Source organism: Oreochromis aureus, linkage group 15 (assembly GCF_013358895.1).
Source record: "Oreochromis aureus strain Israel breed Guangdong linkage group 15, ZZ_aureus, whole genome shotgun sequence".
Taxonomy (NCBI): domain Eukaryota; kingdom Metazoa; phylum Chordata; class Actinopteri; order Cichliformes; family Cichlidae; genus Oreochromis; species Oreochromis aureus.
Window position 1 is genome coordinate 23,618,159 of NC_052956.1, and position 21,050 is coordinate 23,639,208.

The 21,050-nt window shown below is 38.7% G+C and overlaps 1 protein-coding gene across 1 annotated transcript in view; it reads right to left on the reverse strand.

Moving 5' to 3' along the window:
• xrn2 (5'-3' exoribonuclease 2) overlaps positions 1–21,050 on the reverse strand; it is a 46,602-nt gene that overhangs the window by 20,861 nt on the left and 4,691 nt on the right. The window contains exons 10-23 of the mRNA XM_031751576.2: positions 20,678–20,752; positions 20,030–20,163; positions 19,114–19,171; positions 18,822–18,929; positions 18,649–18,693; positions 17,937–18,068; positions 17,257–17,301; positions 15,233–15,327; positions 11,484–11,619; positions 2,841–2,948; positions 2,029–2,118; positions 1,815–1,887; positions 1,363–1,446; positions 728–825 (exon numbers count right to left, since the gene is read on the reverse strand). Of these exons, the coding sequence (XP_031607436.1) occupies positions 728–825; positions 1,363–1,446; positions 1,815–1,887; positions 2,029–2,118; positions 2,841–2,948; positions 11,484–11,619; positions 15,233–15,327; positions 17,257–17,301; positions 17,937–18,068; positions 18,649–18,693; positions 18,822–18,929; positions 19,114–19,171; positions 20,030–20,163; positions 20,678–20,752 (1,281 nt within the window). The remainder of the gene's footprint in view (positions 1–727; positions 826–1,362; positions 1,447–1,814; positions 1,888–2,028; positions 2,119–2,840; positions 2,949–11,483; positions 11,620–15,232; positions 15,328–17,256; positions 17,302–17,936; positions 18,069–18,648; positions 18,694–18,821; positions 18,930–19,113; positions 19,172–20,029; positions 20,164–20,677; positions 20,753–21,050) is intronic.

The following is a 21,050-nucleotide window of genomic DNA, read 5'->3' on the forward strand; positions in this document are numbered from 1 at the left end:
ATTCATTTCCTCGCTGAAAGCAAAGCACACAGAAGCTTGCTTGACTGTTCAGATGCACTCATTAAGAAGTATTTACCCAGCAAGTCTACGCATCGATTGCTTCGGTTTGCAAATGCATAATCAGTGAGACTAAACTCAAAGCAGGCGACACCTGCACAGCTTCAGCGCACATCTGCAGCACAGTGACGCAGCAGCATATCAAAGTTTGAGCCGCAGAAGAAGAAGACTGTTATTACAGACGCAAACCAGCTGACTGTGTGTGTGTGTGTGTGTGTGTAATGATAACACTGAGCTAAAAAGAGTTTCCTTTGGATTGAAGTTAAAGTTAAGTTTTTTTAAATTTATTTATTTTAATTAACTTTTCATTTATTTACTGACACATTTTCACTACATTATTTGTTCACGTTTTTCCTCTTTTATTATATTTATGTCTCTATTCTTTCACATTACCTGCCTTTGTGTTTAACTTTCATTTATTTATTTTTTTATCTCCAGTGTTTCTGTATGATGGCTGGGTGTCTATGTATAGGTCATGGTGCAGGGACGGAGGGGTGATGAGAGGGTGTAGTCAAGGAGATCCATGTGTGTATTTTTGTTTGTTTTCTGTTTTTAATGTGTACAGCACTTTGAGTTGAATCTTTATTGTATGAAAACAGGTAAATAAATATAGTTTTGATTGATTGATTTGACTGAAGCAAATGCTTACTGACGACGTCGGGTTTCTTACCTCGTTAGATTCTGTGTGATACAGTTCATGGATGAAGTCAAAGAGTGGGTGAGACTTCCCCAGAAACAACACGTCACTTCCCAGGCTGTTTCTCCTCTCTGAAACAGAGGACAGAAAGCAGGTGTGGTCAGAAAGGAGAGAAAAATCAAGTGTTCACTCCACAAACTGCTACCCTGCTCACACAGGTCTGAGGGTAAACGGGAGAGAAGCCCATGATTAGAAAACAGAAAAGTAAAGAGATAAATTACCACATTTATGCCAGAACAATGAAAAGAAGGGCAAATAAGGGTCTTACTGCAAACTGTATGTTGTGAGGATGATGACTGAAAAACAGAATATCTGCATATATATGCAAATACATAAAAAGCACCTTTTGGACTATAAAACAGTTCTTTAGACCATTTAACCCTTTATCCACACATGGAGAGGAGCAGAGATGGCAGCACTGCAACCCTTTAACATTTTAACACTACAGCCAACCTCAGCTATTGGAGTGGTTTGTTACTGCATTAGGTGATAATGTCAGAATTACAAACATAAAGTGAGTTTTACATCAAACACCTTTATCACAGAAGGTAAAGTTCACCGAAAGAGAAATCCAGATGTTACATTTGATACGATGGGCTTTTACTCACTTTCCTCAGGAGTGAGGTCGGGGTAAACATCAGCCAAAGCCGCCCTCAGCCGACGTTCATCCACAAAAGGCAACAAGGCAACACCTATGAAAGTAGCACCATGATATAAAACAAGTGCACTTACAGTAATAAATATGTAATAGCACTGTATTACATTCTCTAAATCTGTTTTTAATGTGTGCTCGAGTTATGTCTTCTCCTTTTTAAAACTTTTATTTTGAAGTCACAGCCTTCATATTCCCGCACTGAAACACTTTTAAAGTTTCTGCTGTTTGCACTGGGAATTTGAGCCCTTCATACCAAAATGAGCCGCATAGTTAATATCAAATAAAAAAGAGTGTCAAATGAAACCTTGGCTTAAAAATATATTTCCATTTATTAACAATAAAGATTAAAGAAAAACAGCTGTAATAAATCTCTCTGTCCAGATTATTTAAATGTCACAGACTCACCCTGCCAGGCGTATTTCTTGCCGTTGAGATCAATGGCAAAGTCATCGGGGTAAAAGTCGATGATCGGGGAATCCTGCATCAAAGGAAGGGATTCATTTAATTACTTTTTCATTTTTCAAGTAAAACCCAAAAAGACACTGGTACAATTACCACAACTAAAAAGATCAGAGAGCAGCAATACTGCTGAGCTGTTTCATTCATGCCCGAAACTTACCGGACTGCTCATGAGATTCCTCCATGTTGGTGGCAGGAAGTTACCGCTGGCGGCAGGAAACACTCCCATCAGCTGCTCCAGCGGCTTGAACTGCACAAAACGCCCAACAAACAAGTCATGTCTGTGCATTAAACCCTGTAGAGTGAACGCTGTAGTGTGCGATGCTGCTGTATGATTTATATTTATGCACTGGTGTGTCTTGCATTGCTTTGACATGATCAGTTGATCATGTTGGATTTAAGATTTTTTTTTTTTTTTGCCTTGTCTGTTGCACACAAAGTTCCAGCCAGAGTGAACGTTATATTACGTACAGCAGATGATAAGATATTTAAATTATTCCAGCACTTTCTTAATACGACTTCCTGTTTTTCAGCCTTTTGTAGCCTCTCCCAACTTTTTTAAGACATATCAAATTCAAAAGGAAATGATACTGGTTGTATAATTATAGATTTTCTCAGTTTAAACCTTTGATGTGTTTTCTTTGTTCTACTGTGAATAAAATATGGATTTATGAAATTTGCAAATCATTGCGTTATGTTTTAATTTTCATTTTATAACACCAGCTTAATACTTAGAGAAGACGAACAGGTCAACTGAGGTGAACTTTTACAGTGTTTTAGTGAATTTCTTTAACAACTTGAGCTGCTGTCAGTGGCTTTACAAGCAACAAGCTATAGCAGCATTTAGTTTAAAGGAACATGACTGATTTAACACACTTTCAGATTTCACTGCAGGAAAAACAACATTTCCCACTGAAAAGTCACAGAGAGAAAGACTGAGAATGAGGAGGAGAGAAATAAGTCCATTCTTACTGGTTTGGTGTTCTTCTCAAAGTCTGAGAACATGTCTTTGATGTCTTTGAAGTCAGAGGCGAACGGTGCGTAGTGGAACGGGAAGTACCACTTCCAAGAAGCACAGCCCTGCAAATCAACGCGTAAACAAGTCAAATCAACAACTTAGCTCTGAGCTTAAGATCAGTTAATGGGGCCAATGTTTGACTGAAAAAAAGGAAGCTTGTTGCATATAAAGTAATTAAACCTTTTTTTGTGGATCAGTAAAAAAAAAAAAAAAAAAAAAAAAAAAAAAAAAAAAAAACTATACACAGCTTAGTACTGAAGCAGTTTTAAACTTACATTTCACATATTTGTGAACATATGTGAAGATCATTTCTGGTAATGCCCTAATATCATAAACTGCTTTTAGTGTAATGCTGGTGCACACATGGAAGTTATTCACAAACATGAAGAAGGATCCACATCTCCCCAGTGTAGTTCTTAGTGGCTTTATCCCTTACCTGGATAATAAATTCACTTCATAATAATAAAAATACATGAAAAATCCCAAAATTAACCCATTTCAGTCACTCACATCAGGCATAACTCTCATAAAATCTGGTGACTCATTTTCTGCTCAGTTTAATCGTTGGTGTTAGTTTATTGTTGTTCCCTTCATTTAGCGTTAGCTCGTTTGGCACGATATCAACTCAAGCACCCAGATGAGGGGAAAAAACAATTAAAAGCAACTTTGAAATTGAAGCAGAAAGCTTTTCTCTGCCCTTTTTCTTTAGCGGCACAAAGCTTAAAATCCAATCTGACCAGTCTAAGGTGGCAGCGCTGACATTTTAAACCCTTCACTGAATCCTCAGACAGCGTTTGCTTTTTATTCAAACTTTCTACACTTTCAGATAAGCCAGATTTTTTTTTTTTTAGTTTGTTTTTTTGGGGGGGGTTGAAAGAGTGAAAAAAGAAAAGAAAAGAAAAACCTAGACTGTAGTTCAAACCACGATGCCTCTGAGGGAAAGAAAATATATAAATCTCTCCCACACCTGCTGAGAGGCTCTTGCATCTAAAATGTAATCACCTTCCTCTGTTCTGTGTTTCAGAAATGTTTGCTGACAAAGAAGAAGAAGAAAGCTCTGGGGAAAGAAAAAAAGTCGTCACTCTGCAGTTGGACCACTTATCCTTCCTGAGCAAACATGCCTCGCACCAAAGAACAACCTTCACTTCCCACAATCCACCTCTGAGAAAACGAGGTCCTCCGGTAAATCCACCAATCCTTGCATCTCAGCCAATCTCAGCTTTAAAGCCCAGCACTCTATTATTAAAGGTGGTCATTCAAATGATAATACGGCCCTTTACCATGATAAAAGGCAGAGGAGGCTCTGATCGCCACATTCGGACGATCGCACAGATCATTTATGGTAATATGACAAAATGTTTTGTCTCAAGGACTCGGTTCATTTGTGGCGGAGGCTGGCGGGGTCAAAGTTCACGAACCACAACAACAGGGGGGGGAAAAACAAAAAAAAATACATTTACTGTCCTGATTCAGTGCAGCTGACAACAGGAAGTGAAAGTTGTTACCTCAACATGTTATTAAAGTACATGAAGGAGCCACAGATTCAACATACACAGACCTTTCAGTTTAAATACATAAATAGGTGATTTATTCACACTGTGTTCACATTGGTGAGTCAGATAATCAAAAATTCATTAACAGATCACTTTTTAGATAAACTGAATTTACTGATTTAAAATCCACATGTTGAAAAGAAAACGATTTTCTGACGCTTAACTAAAATTATTAGGGAGGCACTGAAATATTCACAGAATATCATTTGTTCACTGGTTATTAACATCGACGTTGAGTGATCGATATATGATTTGTTTCTGAAACTGGAAAGTAGACAACTGTAAACTTGTGGGTCATTTATTTATGTAACCATTTTAAAATATGATATTTCATTGGTTCATAATCTGCACATGTTTAACGACTCCAAGTATGAAAGTACGTCTGAATCGGTTGACTTAGGATCCAGTTACTGTCCAGCTTCTCAAATAAGTTGTTTGTAATGTCATAACAAACAAAAAACAATAAAAATACTGAAGAAAAATGACAGATAACTCAAGAAAGATTACAGTAATATTACCCCAGTGATTAACACAGTTTGGAAAACGGGAACATTTTAAACTGATCATCTGCATTTTAAGTTATAAGAACAACAAAAGTCGCCCTGTATAATTATCACCACTGATGAGCAACATCAAATCCTTAAGGAGATTTGAAATGTGTCAGGGCTCACCACAAACATTCTGCTTATATTTATTTTGTAATATGCGCTCATTAGATAACTTTCATATAGTTTGGTTTTTGTACAGCTCAACTAAATCAGAAAAAAGGTCACAACGCTGGGAACACTCGGGTCCATCAGCCATGAAATGCAGAGAAATCAGGAAACAGCTCGACCGTCTTTAAACTGAAGAAATAAAGCTCAGCTTTCATTCAGCCTGAAATAAAATAACATGCTACTTTATTTTGGACACAGGTTTCTCCCTTCGTTGACTTTTACCCCGACAACTTTGCCCTTCAAAAATGCCAGAGTCAGTCCTTTAAATGTAAACCTGTAGAGCCCATTAACACCTGCATGCACCGCCGCAAATTACAATAAAAATACTAAATCACCAGTGTCAACAAAACATGAACATTCAAACTGCCATCAGAGAACAGCCTGCTAGTTGGAAAACTGTCATTTGTGGCCATTCGGTTGAAAAGAAATTAATTATTGGCAGAGGAGACCTTTTCTGTACATCCAACAGATTACTGGAGGAAAAAAAAAAATCAGTTTTTCGCCCTTGTGATGAAAAGCAGCGAGAGAGCGGGGATAAACTGAGCTCGGTCTTCCCCGATCACTCGGTGAGGTGTGCCTGATGTTAACTCCGTCGGTGGCGAGGAGAAGCGTGAATGTGTGGCAGCGAAGAGCAGACACGTCTCCGTCCGTCGAGGGCCCGCTAATGAATTCACTCAGAGCGGCCCCCTGAGACGGGCTTTGGATTGGCGAGCGTGTGGAGTCGACAGAGTGTGCATACGAGGGGAGCACAATCAGCCAGGACAAATCCCCCCCGGCTCAGCCTGAGGCGCCCTGGCTCTCCTGGAGAGGGCCCCCAGCTGATTATTTCATTTCAACATAAAGATCCATATTTTACAACACTACAATGATTAGTGTATAATCACACTGCAAACAACAGCAGCAGATCTCAGTGTGAGCTGAACACGAGTTTATTCCGCGCAAACAAGTAAAACTAAAATAAAAACAAAGTAAATCATAATAAAAGTGAGAGTCATTCATCTGGGGAAGCATCATCTAAACGCAACAAAACACATATTCATTTTTTTTTCCCCCTTTTTAAAAAAAATCCCAACAATGGTCATGGACACATTTTTAAACAGTTAAGAGTAGTGCTGGGTGATATGGAAAAAATATTTATCACGATATGAATTATTTTATATCACGATAACGATATATATCACGATATACCACCTGACCTGTGGTCATCTGGAAAGTATGCAGTCTGTAAACAGCGAGTGGAGAGGGTGCAGTCTTTGTTTTGAGTTACCGTAAAGCATGTCGCAAATCCAGGTGCACGTAAAGCAGCACCATGTGTCAAAAACACAAGACAGAGTTTCTTTGCGAAAAATATCATTTTTTTTATACTTTATTTTCTCTTGCATAAAGTTAAGAGTATGTATAGTGAGAAGACAACACAAATATATTTGCCACAGGCTATTTAACCCTTTAAGACCTACCATAGAACCAAGTCCGCCAGAGCTTATCTTTACATTTTACATGCTGTAGTGCCATTTGTGGGAGCATTTCTAGTTGCTATACATCAATACAACCGTTACAGCCCAAATTTTAATAATATGTAAGCATTAAGTCCATAGTAACTACATAAATTGCAAAAAAGTGCAATAAACTACAAAAAAATTGAAAATCGTTTTTGTTTTATCTTTTACATATATTTCTAGTTAGAGAAATTTAAGAGGTTTATCCCTCAAAACTGTAAATACAAAAAAGTTGCACAAAATAGTTTCCAACCACGAGAAATTTATTCTGAGTGTCTTCATAGTTTTATTTTTGAGATACACTAATTTTTATATACTACAGGAAAAATGAAAATAAATAGATGCAAATTTGCAAGAACACAGCATGTGCATCAAAATAAACTATTTCCAACAGTGTAATTTGACTTCTAAGCATCCCAGAAACGACACAGAAAAGCATAAAGTCAAACATGACTTTTAAAAACACCAATATAGGCTTTGAAGCTAGAAAACTACATTTTCCGTGAAAATGACGCCACTTCCGGTTTCGGACAGGTAATGGCGGACATGCGATAGTTCGCGCAGAGTTATTTTCCAACGTAGGAAGTGTTATGAACAGCTGATCGGATCGGCAAAGCGTGTTTCTGGAATATTATGTTTTTGTTGCTGGAAGTGCTTTTTATGCAATTTTTGCAAAGCTATATGTGGAAGGAAACCGTGACCTAGGGCAAGCTAATGGAATAAGATGTAAGTACAACTCCTACCGTTTCATATGCAAAAAAACAAATATTGCGCTACCTTACGTGGTTCCAGTTCTACAGGGTTTAAAAAATAGTTAGGCAAAACGCAAAGTGCCTGCTCCGACCGGTTGTAAAGGGTTAATGATATATTTTATGTAATAATTTATAAAATTAGGGTTAGAAATGATAGAAACGATAGAAGACAAATGGCACGATAGACACTTTTCTATCGTCCACACGATATATATGGTCATATCGCCCAGCACTAGTTAAGAGTCCCTGGGTCATCTTCACTTGTGAGGACTTGTGAGGTGGATTTATCAGAGGACCTTGTTACCTCAGAGGTGAGTTGTGGGAAGTGAAGGTTGCTCTTCTGTCTCGGACATGTTTGCTCAGCAACAATAAGTGTACCGACTCCTCATTAAGGCTTTGGTTTACTTCCTATCAGGTGTGTGGACAGGCGGGATTAAAGATTAAGCTGTAGCGATCTTTTATTTTCATGTTTTCAATCATCACACATTTTTCCTCTGAGTCCTATTCAAATGCAAATCATCTTCAAAAACAACAAGCAAGTGGTTCTGATCTGATTCTGCTCATTTCCATATTTTGATTCTTGGATTCTACTAGAGTAGCTTTGCATAATTCACAGTTCAGAATAGTCCTTATTCTTATCGTTCCAATCAGTTCACCCTCTGACTGAAATAAGCCGTTTTAGTTGCTCTCCCTTAAACGAACTTCTTCTCACTGGCTGCTCCGTATAAACAAAAGGTTTTAACCACATTAAGGACATCCTCTCTCTGACTTCATACAAGACCACAAGTAGTTAAAGAAATGAAACCGAACAGTCAGACCAGTCTGAAGACTGAGCTTTAGGCTCTCCAACACACTATTAAAAATCTTTGTAAGGACAAAAGCACTTCCTTGAGGAAGAAATTAGGTTAGAAAAAAAACTTCTTATCAGAGATCATTTAACAGTTTGGTGAAATCAAATCATCTAAAAATAAATCAGAAGAGCTCAGGGCTATGTTTAATAATAGTAAAAGTAAGAGCATTTCCACAAATACAATACGAATAGACCTCACGGTGTTGGGACTAAACACATGTGTACCCTTAAAACCAGCTATCAGTGAAGCTAACTGTTAAACAGGCTTGAAACTTTTAGGAAGCATAAAGACTGAACCCTGGAACAATTAGAAAAAGGTCATGTGGTCTAATAAGCCCAGATATTCCCTGATTTAGAGTGACAGGAACATCACAGTGAAAAGAACATCAAATTAAGTTAAGCACATGCCTAGCAGCAACAATACAAGCATGCGAAAGGCAGTTTTATGAGTTGCTCACATCAAGGCTCAGCAATGTTAATTTCCTAAATAATTATGTCAGGTAAATACCTGAATATACTGAACAACCAGGTTTTACCATCAATGGAAGTTTCACAGGCCATGAAGCTCGTTTCCACACAGACCTGGAGAAGACTTCACGCACTAGGCTGCCTCTCCCATTATCTCTACAAGCTTGTGGTGAAAAATGAAAGCAACTTATCTTTAATGTCCAGCAGGGGGCAACTCCTTTCACTGCATGAACAACTCCTGTTGTACCCAGATCTACAGGAAAGTCACCCTCCTGCACACTTTGTTTATGACCTCAGCAAAGTCCCTTCTGGTTAGCTAATGCGCACAGCTGCTAGTTTAAAGTATATGTGAATACAACATGATGTTCATTTTGTGTATTTAAAGTAAAATCGAGGATACAGCAGAGGAAAAGTGTCAACATGCAGTGCCCTTCTCAGTCAGATCCACCCATTTCCTCTAATAGAGATTGACAGACCACGTGACTTTCGCGCATTGCATGCCGGGCACTGGTGGCAAAACAATCAAAGCAATGCAGCAAACGCAAGCATTTGCAGCACCGCAAAACGTTCATTCTCCGGTTCCAATACCTTCTTGCTTTTTTTGCCCCCAAAAAGGTATGTACAAAACGAAGGAGAACAATGCCGGTCCGCATAAAGACAGACTTGATGAAAAGTCAAAGAAAAGATACGAGGAAAAAAATCAAAGGAGTGAAAGGGTTAGCCCCTTACGAGCACACAGAGTGGACAAAAGACGTTAGCGTGCTGCCCAACTTTCACCACGCTCATATTTATAATTATACGGTTCTTGGAGTGAGTGCATACACTCATGAAGTTTTTAGTAACTTCAGGTCACTGCAACAAGCCCAGGTACAGTTTACAGACGGATGGGTACAGGACCTTGAAATGCACCGTGTAGAACGAAAGACCATCGTGCGTGTATCGTAAGTTTACCAGTCTCACAAATCGTCTTCATAAATACACATTCGTTAACCGTTTATTAATAGGACCTTTGAGCTCAACGGTAATTAATTAGTAGTGGAAATAATTTCTGGTACGCATTACAGAAATGTAGCAGTGACAATAATCTTGTATGCTGTAATCGTACTGGGCAATTAGTGATACAAAAAAAACTGTTTTATCCTGTGAATAAAAGTATATGTTTTTGTCAATGTACCGTGGTAATAACAGAAGCGAAACGCAATATTCTGTCAGGACAATTCACTATTTATGCACAATAAACAAAGGAGCATAGCGCGACAATTTCTGTTCAGCGCCAGACTTGCTTGTAACCTATATCACTAATTATGTTATGAAAAATGACGTATTAACTACTACAAAACACTGACCTTTGTGGAAATGCTTGGAGCAGACTAACATGTGAGCTGGAGTGTTCTGGGACGTTATATTTGGTCTCCGAATGGCTGCAATCCAGGCCATCCGTCGGCTCTTTGTTACTTCGGAAACATGGCTTGAACAATTTCTCTTCCACGACATAATCCGATAACAACTGATCTCTTTACCCGTCGGCTTCCCGTGGCTGTCATGCGACCGGCTATTGCAGTTAATAATACAACAGCTTCTTGCCATTTTTTGTGTTTCTTTTTATCGCTGTGTAACTGATTTCAATTGAAAGCCTGCGTGCGCTAGTACCTCTTGCCACGAGTTCCCAGAATCCTTTGCGGTTTTACCCCTGAATGACATCACATTTTCAATCTCTATTCAGGTTTCAGCAAACAGCAACAAAAGCCAGAACGATCAAATGCTTCAGAAACTAATGAGTGATACTTAACCCTGATGCATCGAGCAGGACAGAGACTCCCAATCTCACTGTATGCTAAACACAATGACAAAGCTTTCTATTCTATTCTATTCTATTAATGGCTTTATCCATGTTACTCAGTCGATGTGCCTTACAGGATCACCTTCACTGAGAATGTGAGGTTTCTGAATGTGAGGTTTCTCAGAACACAGGGTTCTGGTTAAGGTTGCGAAATGACAAGAAAAAGAAAAAAGCATCCTTATCCTTTAGCTTCACCTCAAAAACTTTAGTGAGTCTTTGTTTGCACTTTTAGCACAAAGTTCTGCTCAGTGCGTCATTCACCTTAAATTTTTCCCCTCAGTGTCTACATGAAAGCTAAAATATCCAAAAGTTAGAATTCACCTTGTGGCAGCCACACTCTTGATTTAATTTTACCAAAGCTATCGTTAACTTTTGTTAGCAAGAACTTAATGTGATTAATCTTTTTACACATGTATAAATAAGACCTTAACTAAAAAAAAAAAAAAAAAAGTTACAAAAAACAGAGAAAAAGAACCACTGAAAGACGAGTATGTGGAAGTTCAAGGAGAGAAGCACTGCCCTGAAAAATAAACTCTTAACCTTACCAGCAATATTTGGGAACTTAACATAATTTGATTCTGTAACTCAGAAACAGGATCAGAAAGGTTGATGTCGTGCATAAATTCATTAAAAAAGGACTAAATACACCTGCCTCTCCATTTGTAAAGGTGGAAATTTAGCTTGGATCGTGGTATGTAATGAAAGCTTGGGGTTCAAAGTTCAAAGAAAGCTATTAAAAGGTTTCTAAAGCTAGCATCTGGGTGAAGTAAAGGCTTTACAAACCAGTGAGAATATGTTTCTCAGCAGGGAAAAAAAAAAAAAGGAGGAAAAAAAAAAAAAAAAAAAAAAAAAGAACACATCGCTGCTGAAGACATGCTCGTTTGTACACAGTACTGAACCCACCGTGTGACTTCAGTGTTACCTGGTAATAGTAGCGCAGTACCCAGCAGAGACCCTCCACATACGACTGGACCACCTTCCGCCTGAAATCCTCATCTGTCGCGTCCACGTCAAACTTGTTCTTGTAGTACCTCTGCTTCCAGCCTTCCTCCCACAACCTGCAGGACACACAGGGGTGGTCACACTCACTCAGAAGATTGAACTAACTTCTTCACCAACAGCACTAACCAAGAAAGACATTACACACAAGCCCACTCTGAGAGTTAAGTCATCTCTTTGGAAACCACACTGTGGGGTTATTATTAAGTAATTCAGTCATCAGTCTCCTTAAGAATTCAAATGAATAATAATTAACAAGTATCTCTGTCAGTGTGTGTGCACAAATCAGTCTTATTTAGTAGTAGTACAGCCAGAAAATGTGGCACTGTGAAGTTGATGGTAAGTGCTCTGCATTTTGTTTTGCATGTTTTTCTTCCATCTTGAAATTTGTTTTGAGGTCACAGCAGTGCTAGTGTTTATTAGTGTGCCATTCCTCTCAGTTGGTCAGTAGAGAGCCGAATGGAGACACTTTATTTTTCTATTTTTTTATTTATTTTTTAAATACAGCACATTTAGTACAACAGGAAGTGATAAAACAGCAGAAAGACAACGCTTATAGTGAACTTGACAAAACCAGGAGCTCCTTAGACCTGAATAATAGAAAGAGTAATTTAGAAATATTTCCAGATAAAAACATGTGCAACCGGGAATGTGCCATTCCACATATTTATATGTGCTTGGGGTAATAACAGTAAAGGACCGATAGCTCTTTAAGTGTTAGGTGAGAGAAGTTATTGTGAGGATAACCTCAGTGACCTGAAAGCCAAATATGGAATTAAAAGACCCACATATATTGTGGAGCTGATCCATAAAACCAAGCACATGTATAACAGACAGCCAGTGGCACTGAGCCCAGTCGTGGCTATTTCCAGTTCCTTTAGAGACAAATAGAAAACAGAAGAGGACCTATAATGGATCCTTTTCTCTAAGCTGGGGATATTTGAACAGTTTCGGATACGAGGTAAAAAAGTAGGTCTTGACACATCACACCATGAGGTGGTCACCGTAAATCTATGTCACAAACCGCACAGCTCTGAAGTTCTTTCACAATGCAACATAAGACAACTGATTTTGCATCATGAACAAAGATCTCACAGAAGTCACACAGTGGACTCTGCTAAGCTTAAAGCAGATTGTGACTGGAGATCAAACAGAACAGTGTCAACTACCACAGCCAATCAAATTTCATATTCACCAGTGGACTGTCCAAAAGGCCAGGAGATGACCTTTGGAGTAGTTAATTAGGCATCAACACCCACCTTCCCAATACTGACCTTTAAATAAAATCTCATTTGAGGGAATTCTGCCCAATGCAACATTTTGGGGGTTAAAATGTGGATTAATTTGCACACAGCTCCAGACTACAGACTTCCACTAACATGCTTTCATTCAACATCAGTAACATCTGTCTGAACCCCACCACATCCAACAACTTCACAATGTCTAATTTTTTTTAGACTGCTCCCACCTACTGATGTCCAGACAAAAGACGTCATATCTCAGTTAATAATAAAGATGGGAATATGGGAAATCAATTCCATTGGTACAAATCCTGCCAATGGCCTAGAATTGTAAATCCATTGTTGATTATTGGCTGACACGAACAAATCTTTACAGTTTAGGTAAATCTGAACAACACATTAAAATAAATGGCTCCTCTATAGGCTGAAAAACCAGCTGGAACAGTTCAACGGCTATGACTTCGCGGTAGATTGGGGCGGCGATGCCGTTCTGCACACATAATCAGGGTCGTCCGGCATCTGCGCGCCGGCTCCTCGGAGCGGCCCACGGGGAGCTGCCGACTCCTGAGAGAAAAGCCTCCATGAATACCAATTTAGCCCGATGGATTTAGCAGCTCTGACGAGTGCGTCACAGAGGAATTTACTCGAACGCTCCTGCTTTCCATATTAATCACGTGCAGAGGGGAAGTGGGAGCTGTTCAGCAGAGCAGCGAGTGTGTGTACAAATGTGCGTACTAATATGTGTGTGTGTGCGCAGTGGAGATGGCAGAGAGTTAAAGAGCTTGTGGTGCAGCTCGGTGGCATTAATGAGCACGTCTCTCCTCTTCTGTTTGTTAAAGCGACCTTTGCTGACTGAAGTTCATCTGCACAGATTTATTTTTAAGGCGTTTTATTAACTGCCCGCACACGGTTCCCTGGGCATTCAAATTACGGGTTATTTGTGGTTATGAAGGTGCTTCCAGTTATAAACAGCTTTAAGAAAACTCGACAGACAGCAGCCGATTTACAATAATGATGAAATAAATGACTGACCTCATAAACAAATACAGTTTTGTTTTGCCTGTTTTCTGGTCACCGTGTGAGCCCAGCAGAGACGCTAAATGTGCTGAGAAAGGAGCCAATGAGCAGCCTGTCTGACACGCCAGCTTTGTTACTTGCAGAGTATTATTCGGGTTGTGGTGGTTTTTAAAAGCAGGTTTAATTCAAGCATAGCTCTTTGGTGTGGGCACTTTGAGAGTTTGTTCCTGAGAAGTCAGTGAAAGTTGTGGTATGAAATGTTGTTTTCACTCCATAATTAATTGATTGTGATTAACTTTACTTATAATTAACTTAAACTAAAAAATGTCTTGCTCACAAAAGTTGTATGAGTTATTAAAATGATTAAAATCACATTTCTATGCGCTGTTGGGATACTTTAATCATAAAAAAGAATAAACCCAGTAAGACAGGGAGTCTTGACAGGCCTACAGCTGAGGTTTAAATTATGCCAAGCTTTAAATAAATATCTTTATTAATTCCACTGATAACCACTTTGGCTTTAAAGCCAAACATTCACTGACCTGTGTGCACATTCCTAATTGTAAATAAATACAGGGGGAAAAAAGTATGTTGAGTCAAAAGAGGGGTGCCCAAATACACCATGAGTGTTCATCACGAGTGTTCAGGCTTACTGGAGCTGTAGCCTCGGTTCTTTTTAATCTATATGTTGATGACTTATCAAAGAAGCTGAAAGTGGGTGGATGAATAGCAGCTTTCTAGTGAACCACATTATGTATGCAGATGATTTTGTGGTCTTTAGTCCTCTTTGCAGTGGTCTCCAGCAGCTCCTTCATATATGCTTTGCTTATGATGTGGAAAATGAGCAGAGCATAAGAGCGCTGTCGTGATTAATAGAGCCAAAGAGGAGAAACGGGGGAAAAATATATCCTGAAATTAAACCGTCAGTCTGGAATCTAACTGTCTGCAATAAGATTTAAGACTAAATAAGACTTGGGATCAAATAATGGATGACGAAGATATTTATAGGAAGATAATGTGTGCACAAGCTAACATCCTGTTCTAAATGTTTATTGCATATACAGGTAGGATGAAGAAGTCTATCTAGAAGATAGTGTACACCTCTGCATGTTGCATACCTGTGATCAACAAACTACAGGAACATGAGTTTATGGATATAATGAAAACATGAAGTAGTTACAGAAGAGAACAAGATGATTCGGTGCACGTGAGGTTTGTTTGCTTGAATCGTCTAAAGGGGAACCAAGAAATCTTGTGGATAATTTATTTGTAGGCTTAATTATTCTAAAAATGAAATTAATGTGGGTTTAGCAAATATAAGAAATTGGGGGGAGATTCTGTATTCACTTTAGATTAAAACACAGGATTCCCACCCTTTGCTGTGAGCCCGCCCACCTAGTTTGTAAGGATTTACCTGACGTTGTCTTCAGGCTCCGGCTCACTATCGCTGTCATCAGCTTTCCTCTTCACCCCCCTGCTGTCTGCACCGTCACTGGGACCTGCAGACGACTACCGAGGGTGATTAAACCCCAACACACACGCGCATGCACACACACAAAAAAAAAAAAAAAAAAAACAGAAGAAAATGTACAGATGAGACCGAGACCATGGCAGAAAATAATCAGGAACTTAAATTGCACTTCTCTACATAAAAACCCTGACTGGACTACTTGAGCATGAGTTGAAGCACTTTCAAACACAACAGGTTAGCGGTCTTTCCTTTCACACAGCAGCAGTGTTGTAGTGTTTGCACCGAGCTTTAACAGTTCTGCCTGTGCACACGAAAACCTTCAAATTCTCCCCAAAGAAACAGTTTCATCAAACTGGGGTGTCGCTGGAAATAGCAGAATATTTTAAAATTTCCTGAACAAGCTTTATGGTCACTGAGCTGTGCTCCACAGCAGTCGGCGTTCATTCTTGATATCTGATGCAATCTAAAGCGATTGCTTTGCATTTTAATATTACTCAAAAAAAAAATCCTGTACAATGTCCGTTTTAGTTAAACACGTCTAAGCTGGTAATATCATTGTTTCATTTAAAGAGAACAGATTCTCAGGTCACTAATGTAATACTTTCAAAAATCTCTTATCCAAGTACTAGTATAGTAGTAAATTTGAAAGTCTATAAAAAAAATATTAAAATGCAGTAAGACGTCCTTCACAGCTCTGCGAAGCACAAGAAAAACTAAGTGCATCAGTTTTAAAATGTATTATTCAACCAACAGAAGCAACAAAATCTTTGAAAAGAAAAAACAAAAGAAAAAGATTGAACTGATCAATATTTCCTGTAGTTCAAATGAAGTGTAATTATTTTTTTTTAATCGTTTTAAAAAAGGGTATATAAATACTGCCTAATACACTGCTATAATGAAACATTTTATATGAGAAACAAATATATTACATAGTAAATGCTGAGCATTATAAGACCTTTCTGCTGACAATGAGTCGACTATATGCTTTCACGTCCGGTAAAGCTGCTCCTGCATATACGTGTGTATTGTCTGTGTTTGAAGGACACTGAATCCGCTGCCTTAGCTACAAGCTTTCCTTTTTTTTGCCCCCCTGAAGCCTTTGTACTCTTTTCATTCATGTGCTAATGTATGGTCGCCTATTGACAGCCGATAAAATTTAACGCTGCACGACGGCAGGAAATTTACCAACTTGGGAGACACTTTAGAATACAGACGCTGGCGTTTTGTTCAGTTCAGGGCCGTGCGTCTGGGTTTTTTTTTTTTTTTTAAACAGGCTGCCATTTTCTCCAAATATAAATGATGGCAGAGAGGAAACGCATAAACTGACTGACAGAGCAGCATTTAAATCAAATTCATTTTTATATTTTACTGATAGAAGAATCTCTATGGGAAAAAAAAAAAAGCCTTTTTCCCAATAATCTAAACAGCAGAATTAAACTCCCCCGAGTCCTTAAGTGGGTGTTTTCCAGCCCCTGCAGGTGTAAACAGACACACACTTGAGAGAAGAAGAGGAGAGAAGATTGTGGAGAGACCATGAGATTATTCAGGGGATCGAAATGGTGAGGACACAAACTCTCCCGCGCATCAGTGGTTTGGTTTCTGTTGGTTATTTATGGCTCGACACACTTTAAAAAGATGCTGAACACATAAAAACCAGCACCACAGATAAAAATTCACAACTCATATTTTGGTCAACTTAGGCACACAGCTCTCAGTGTGACCTCCCACTTATATTCCACTTAAGAGGGGCAACCAATCAGAAGAAAGTTGGGCGTGGAGAAGAGCAAAGACGCTTGTTTCAAAAGAGGATGAACAGAGGGGGCTCCACTGAGGCTCAGTATAAGGGAAATAAGGATTATTTGGAAGCATAAAACATGCACAGCTCGAGTCCAAGAACAAAAAACATGGTGCTGGAAACTAACGCAGCGAGTCAATGTTAACACAGTGATATACATCTGCCAACTTACATTGCCTCCATTCTTCATCATGGCCTTCAAGGACTGAGCGGCATTCTGAGGGGAGAAAAGAAAAGGACTCCATGGCTCATTGCAATAAAATGTCAGGTTTCAAACAAAACAGTACAGGATACAATAATCACATGACTTATGAGTCCATTATTCCTGCCATTCTCGCCCTCGCAAATGGTGCCACACAGCAGGAGTGACGTCACATCCACTGGCTGCAGTTTTGGTGTTATTTTGGCCGATTGTGCGCCTCTCACTCGTTGTAACCTTGCGTGGGTTGAAGAAACTTCCGTCTTGACTTCTTCTCCTGCTACATGAGCACCCATGTGGTGGTTTGGTCTGAGTGGCGATACCCATCAGTCAGAGTAATGCAAAGTGTACTCGCGCCCTCAGTGTTGGTATAAATGGCACAGACCCGAGGTCTGATTGTGCCCAACAAAACCAATACTGAGTGTAATGGACCCCTATGAAAAACACAATGCTGGATTGGACCACACCATGTATGGACTGCTGGTCTAGCTCAGTAGTAACTCGTATTTCTTCAGCAAGAAAAATCTCAGAATGACTGATCACGACAACATTACACAAGAATCAGTGAGAGTTTTGCCAAACTGTGACCATCAGTGCTTAAAGATTTTACACAAAACCAAACCAAACTATCTGATAGAAACACCCAGCTTTACCATGTTTGACTGCATCCTCATGTCACAGGCCTGGTGCCGAGCATTCTGGACAGCCTCGGGTCGGTCTCTTCTCCCCAGGGCATGAGGGGCAAACTGACCCGTGGTCAGGTAGGCAGGGCCCTGCTGCTGCGCCTGCAGAAACATGGAGAGAATATCTCAACTCAAGGGCATAACTTTAAGAATGAAACTATCACAACTCAAAACTAAAAAAGCCTGTGTAGTTTCAAATACTTTTAGGGAACATCAGGATGAGTGGAAATGCTAAGAGCAGCAGCTCTGGATGACTGATCAGGAACGTGGCATGCGTAAGTAAAACAGAAACACTGTCACACTTTGACTTCTACTCTAGGCTTTGTTTTTGGGTGAAGTTGATTCACACTGATTAAATCAGCTTCATTTTAATTGCATGCTGTGTTTATAGCTTTATAGTGTCTTTAGTAACCGTGAAAATGAGACTCTTGATATAAACTTCTCCATCTGAGTTCAACTCGAACTAGAAAGTGATACTGCTGATTAGGCAGAAAATGATACATTAAGTTTTCTGCACCTTCGGGGTGACTCTGCATTGAAAATAAAGGCTAAACATTAGCAGCAGAAACACCTGAAAAGTTTACTTGATACAAAGAGGAGAAGAGAAGTTTACAACAAAGATCCTATAAAATGAATTTAAACTATAAAGCCAAAATATCAGCATCATTTTCATCATACTCACTTTCATTCTTTTTCTTTTCTCTTTGTTTCTTCTCTTAAAGTTTTCCTAAAGAAAGAAGAGGACATCGTGAACGATAAAATAGATTCCTAAAGAGCAGAAATAATCGAACATTTCCTCGTCTTCTTCTCAGGTCTAAAAGTCTAAATCTGAGGAGAGAAAGTTATGAAAATCACATCATCGTCTTTGCGTTTCTTGAAGATGTTGTCCTCGGCAACGCCAACAGCTTGCATGATCATCTCAACTCGCTCCAGGTTGACGTATCCGTTCTGTGTCAGGTAGCCCTGCAGAAACACGCATGTACAGGGTGACTCTACACATTAAGTGCAACTGTTCAAAAACAATGATACCTATATCTATATATAACAATGATATCATTTTTCTTCCAGCGTTGGTTAAAACCTCTGAGATAAAAGAAAAACCCTGGACACAGCTGCCTGCAGAGCTCAGATAAATGATGACACTCACTCCAGTTTTGTGAACAACGTCTTTGTAGATTCCGACCAGTCGATCTATCGCTCCCTCTCTGAGGAAAACAAAAAAACACCATGAGAAGAAGACGCAAACATAAGCTCCTCAACTTTCATTTCATTAATAGGGAAGGAAGACTGAACATACAAATCTCATTTTTATTTACACAACAGAAAAAAACCACCTTCTGTATATTGCACAAACAAATAACAGCATAAAAAGCTTTAAAACAATACGAGTATGAAAAACACGATAAAGATAATAATAGAGATACAGTGGATACAGCACTTAATATAACATTTCTGACAGTTGATTAGCTATGAGATGAACTTGTGGCTTTGTAATTACAGCCTATAATAAATAAATACATAAATAAAATACTCTCTCCAGGACATTTGTTAATTTTAATTTTATTCATTTCAGTTGTTTACATATTTGCCCATTTTTATATTTTAATTATTATTATGTTTTTACATATTTCATTAAATCTATTATTTAAATCACTTGATTTTTTTATATTTATTTGAAATTTATTATTTATTTATCAAGTGAAAAAACATGGATGGATTCTAATAAGATAAGGAATAAAAATATAAAAATCAATTCACCCGAATAAAGTCTTGGAGGAGACAGAAATTTGTGGCTTATTTGTAACCCAATAATTAAATAAGTCAGCCTACTGTTTTCTCTGATTCCCCTTTTACATCATGGTGAGTAACTGTATGTACATTCTGGGTATTATAAAAGTAAACTTATGACAGCGCTTCGTAATAAGTTCTTGAATAACCTTTCACTGCAGACATCCCTGTTACCACTTCCTGAATCGACACCACATTTAAACAGCATGTTTCAGATTGATTCCCTGATGAAAGAACTATATAAAGCAGTTTTTGGACGATGAACTAAGACTCACCTGATTTCTAAGGACGGAAGATGTGGCAGGAAGTCATTTCCAACAAAGAAACACATAAAGACCCAGTCATCTACACTCCTCTCAAAGTCGAAGGGAAAAGGCAGGCTGGCCATGGTCAGCTCTCTGGCCAGGTACTAAAGAAAACATAAGAATTAATGGAGATGATTGAGAAGGTCATTTTATCAATGAAGCAACACTTTAGCTCCTGCTTTCAAGTTCAAATGCTGTTCATAAGAGATAGAGGCAGAACATTCCTCTACAGTCCGTCTTTGATTACTTCTAAGAAAAAAAGAAAAGCTGATGATTCAAAGAAAATGTTCAAGGTAAGGCTGAAATCTTACAGCAAAGCTGACCTATAAATCACTGAACAGAATATATTAAACACATGTAACTAATTTTCAAAACATTATTTCATATTCTTACTCTTCCTCAAACTTGTTTCTCAGGTGCCCGAGGTTAGGAACCATCATTTTAAGCACCACAAAGGCAACACACTGTGTTTGTTTCTGTAAAACTCATTGAACCCTTCCAGTTGGATCACATAAATTTGATCGTTCTAGATCGATTTCATGTTTGCGAACAAAAGGTGAGATTTTGACCCTAAAACAAACAACTAAAAAGAAAGAAAGCTGAGTTTGAGTGACTGACCTCCCGCAGAACACACAGTCTGATGAATATGAACTCCTGCTCAGCCGCCGGCATCGTGTTTGCAAACTCATCATGCTGTAAAACAGACATAGGTTCAGTCCGCTGACAGAGTTTATACTGTGCACTTTAAATGGCAAATGCCAGCAATGGGACATCAAACATCAATTATTTTTCAGCAGTATTTTTTGAGCCAGAAATGACCATATTTGGACAAGAGGTGGAGTCCTAAGTTATTATGAAGCTTTAAAGCTTCACCCGTAAACTGTGCAGGCGTAACAAAGATACAGAAACATGCTAATTGCATAATAACAGACTGATAAAATGTTAAAATTTCATTCAGCAAAACCAAACCACAAACTTCTAGGTCAGCGCG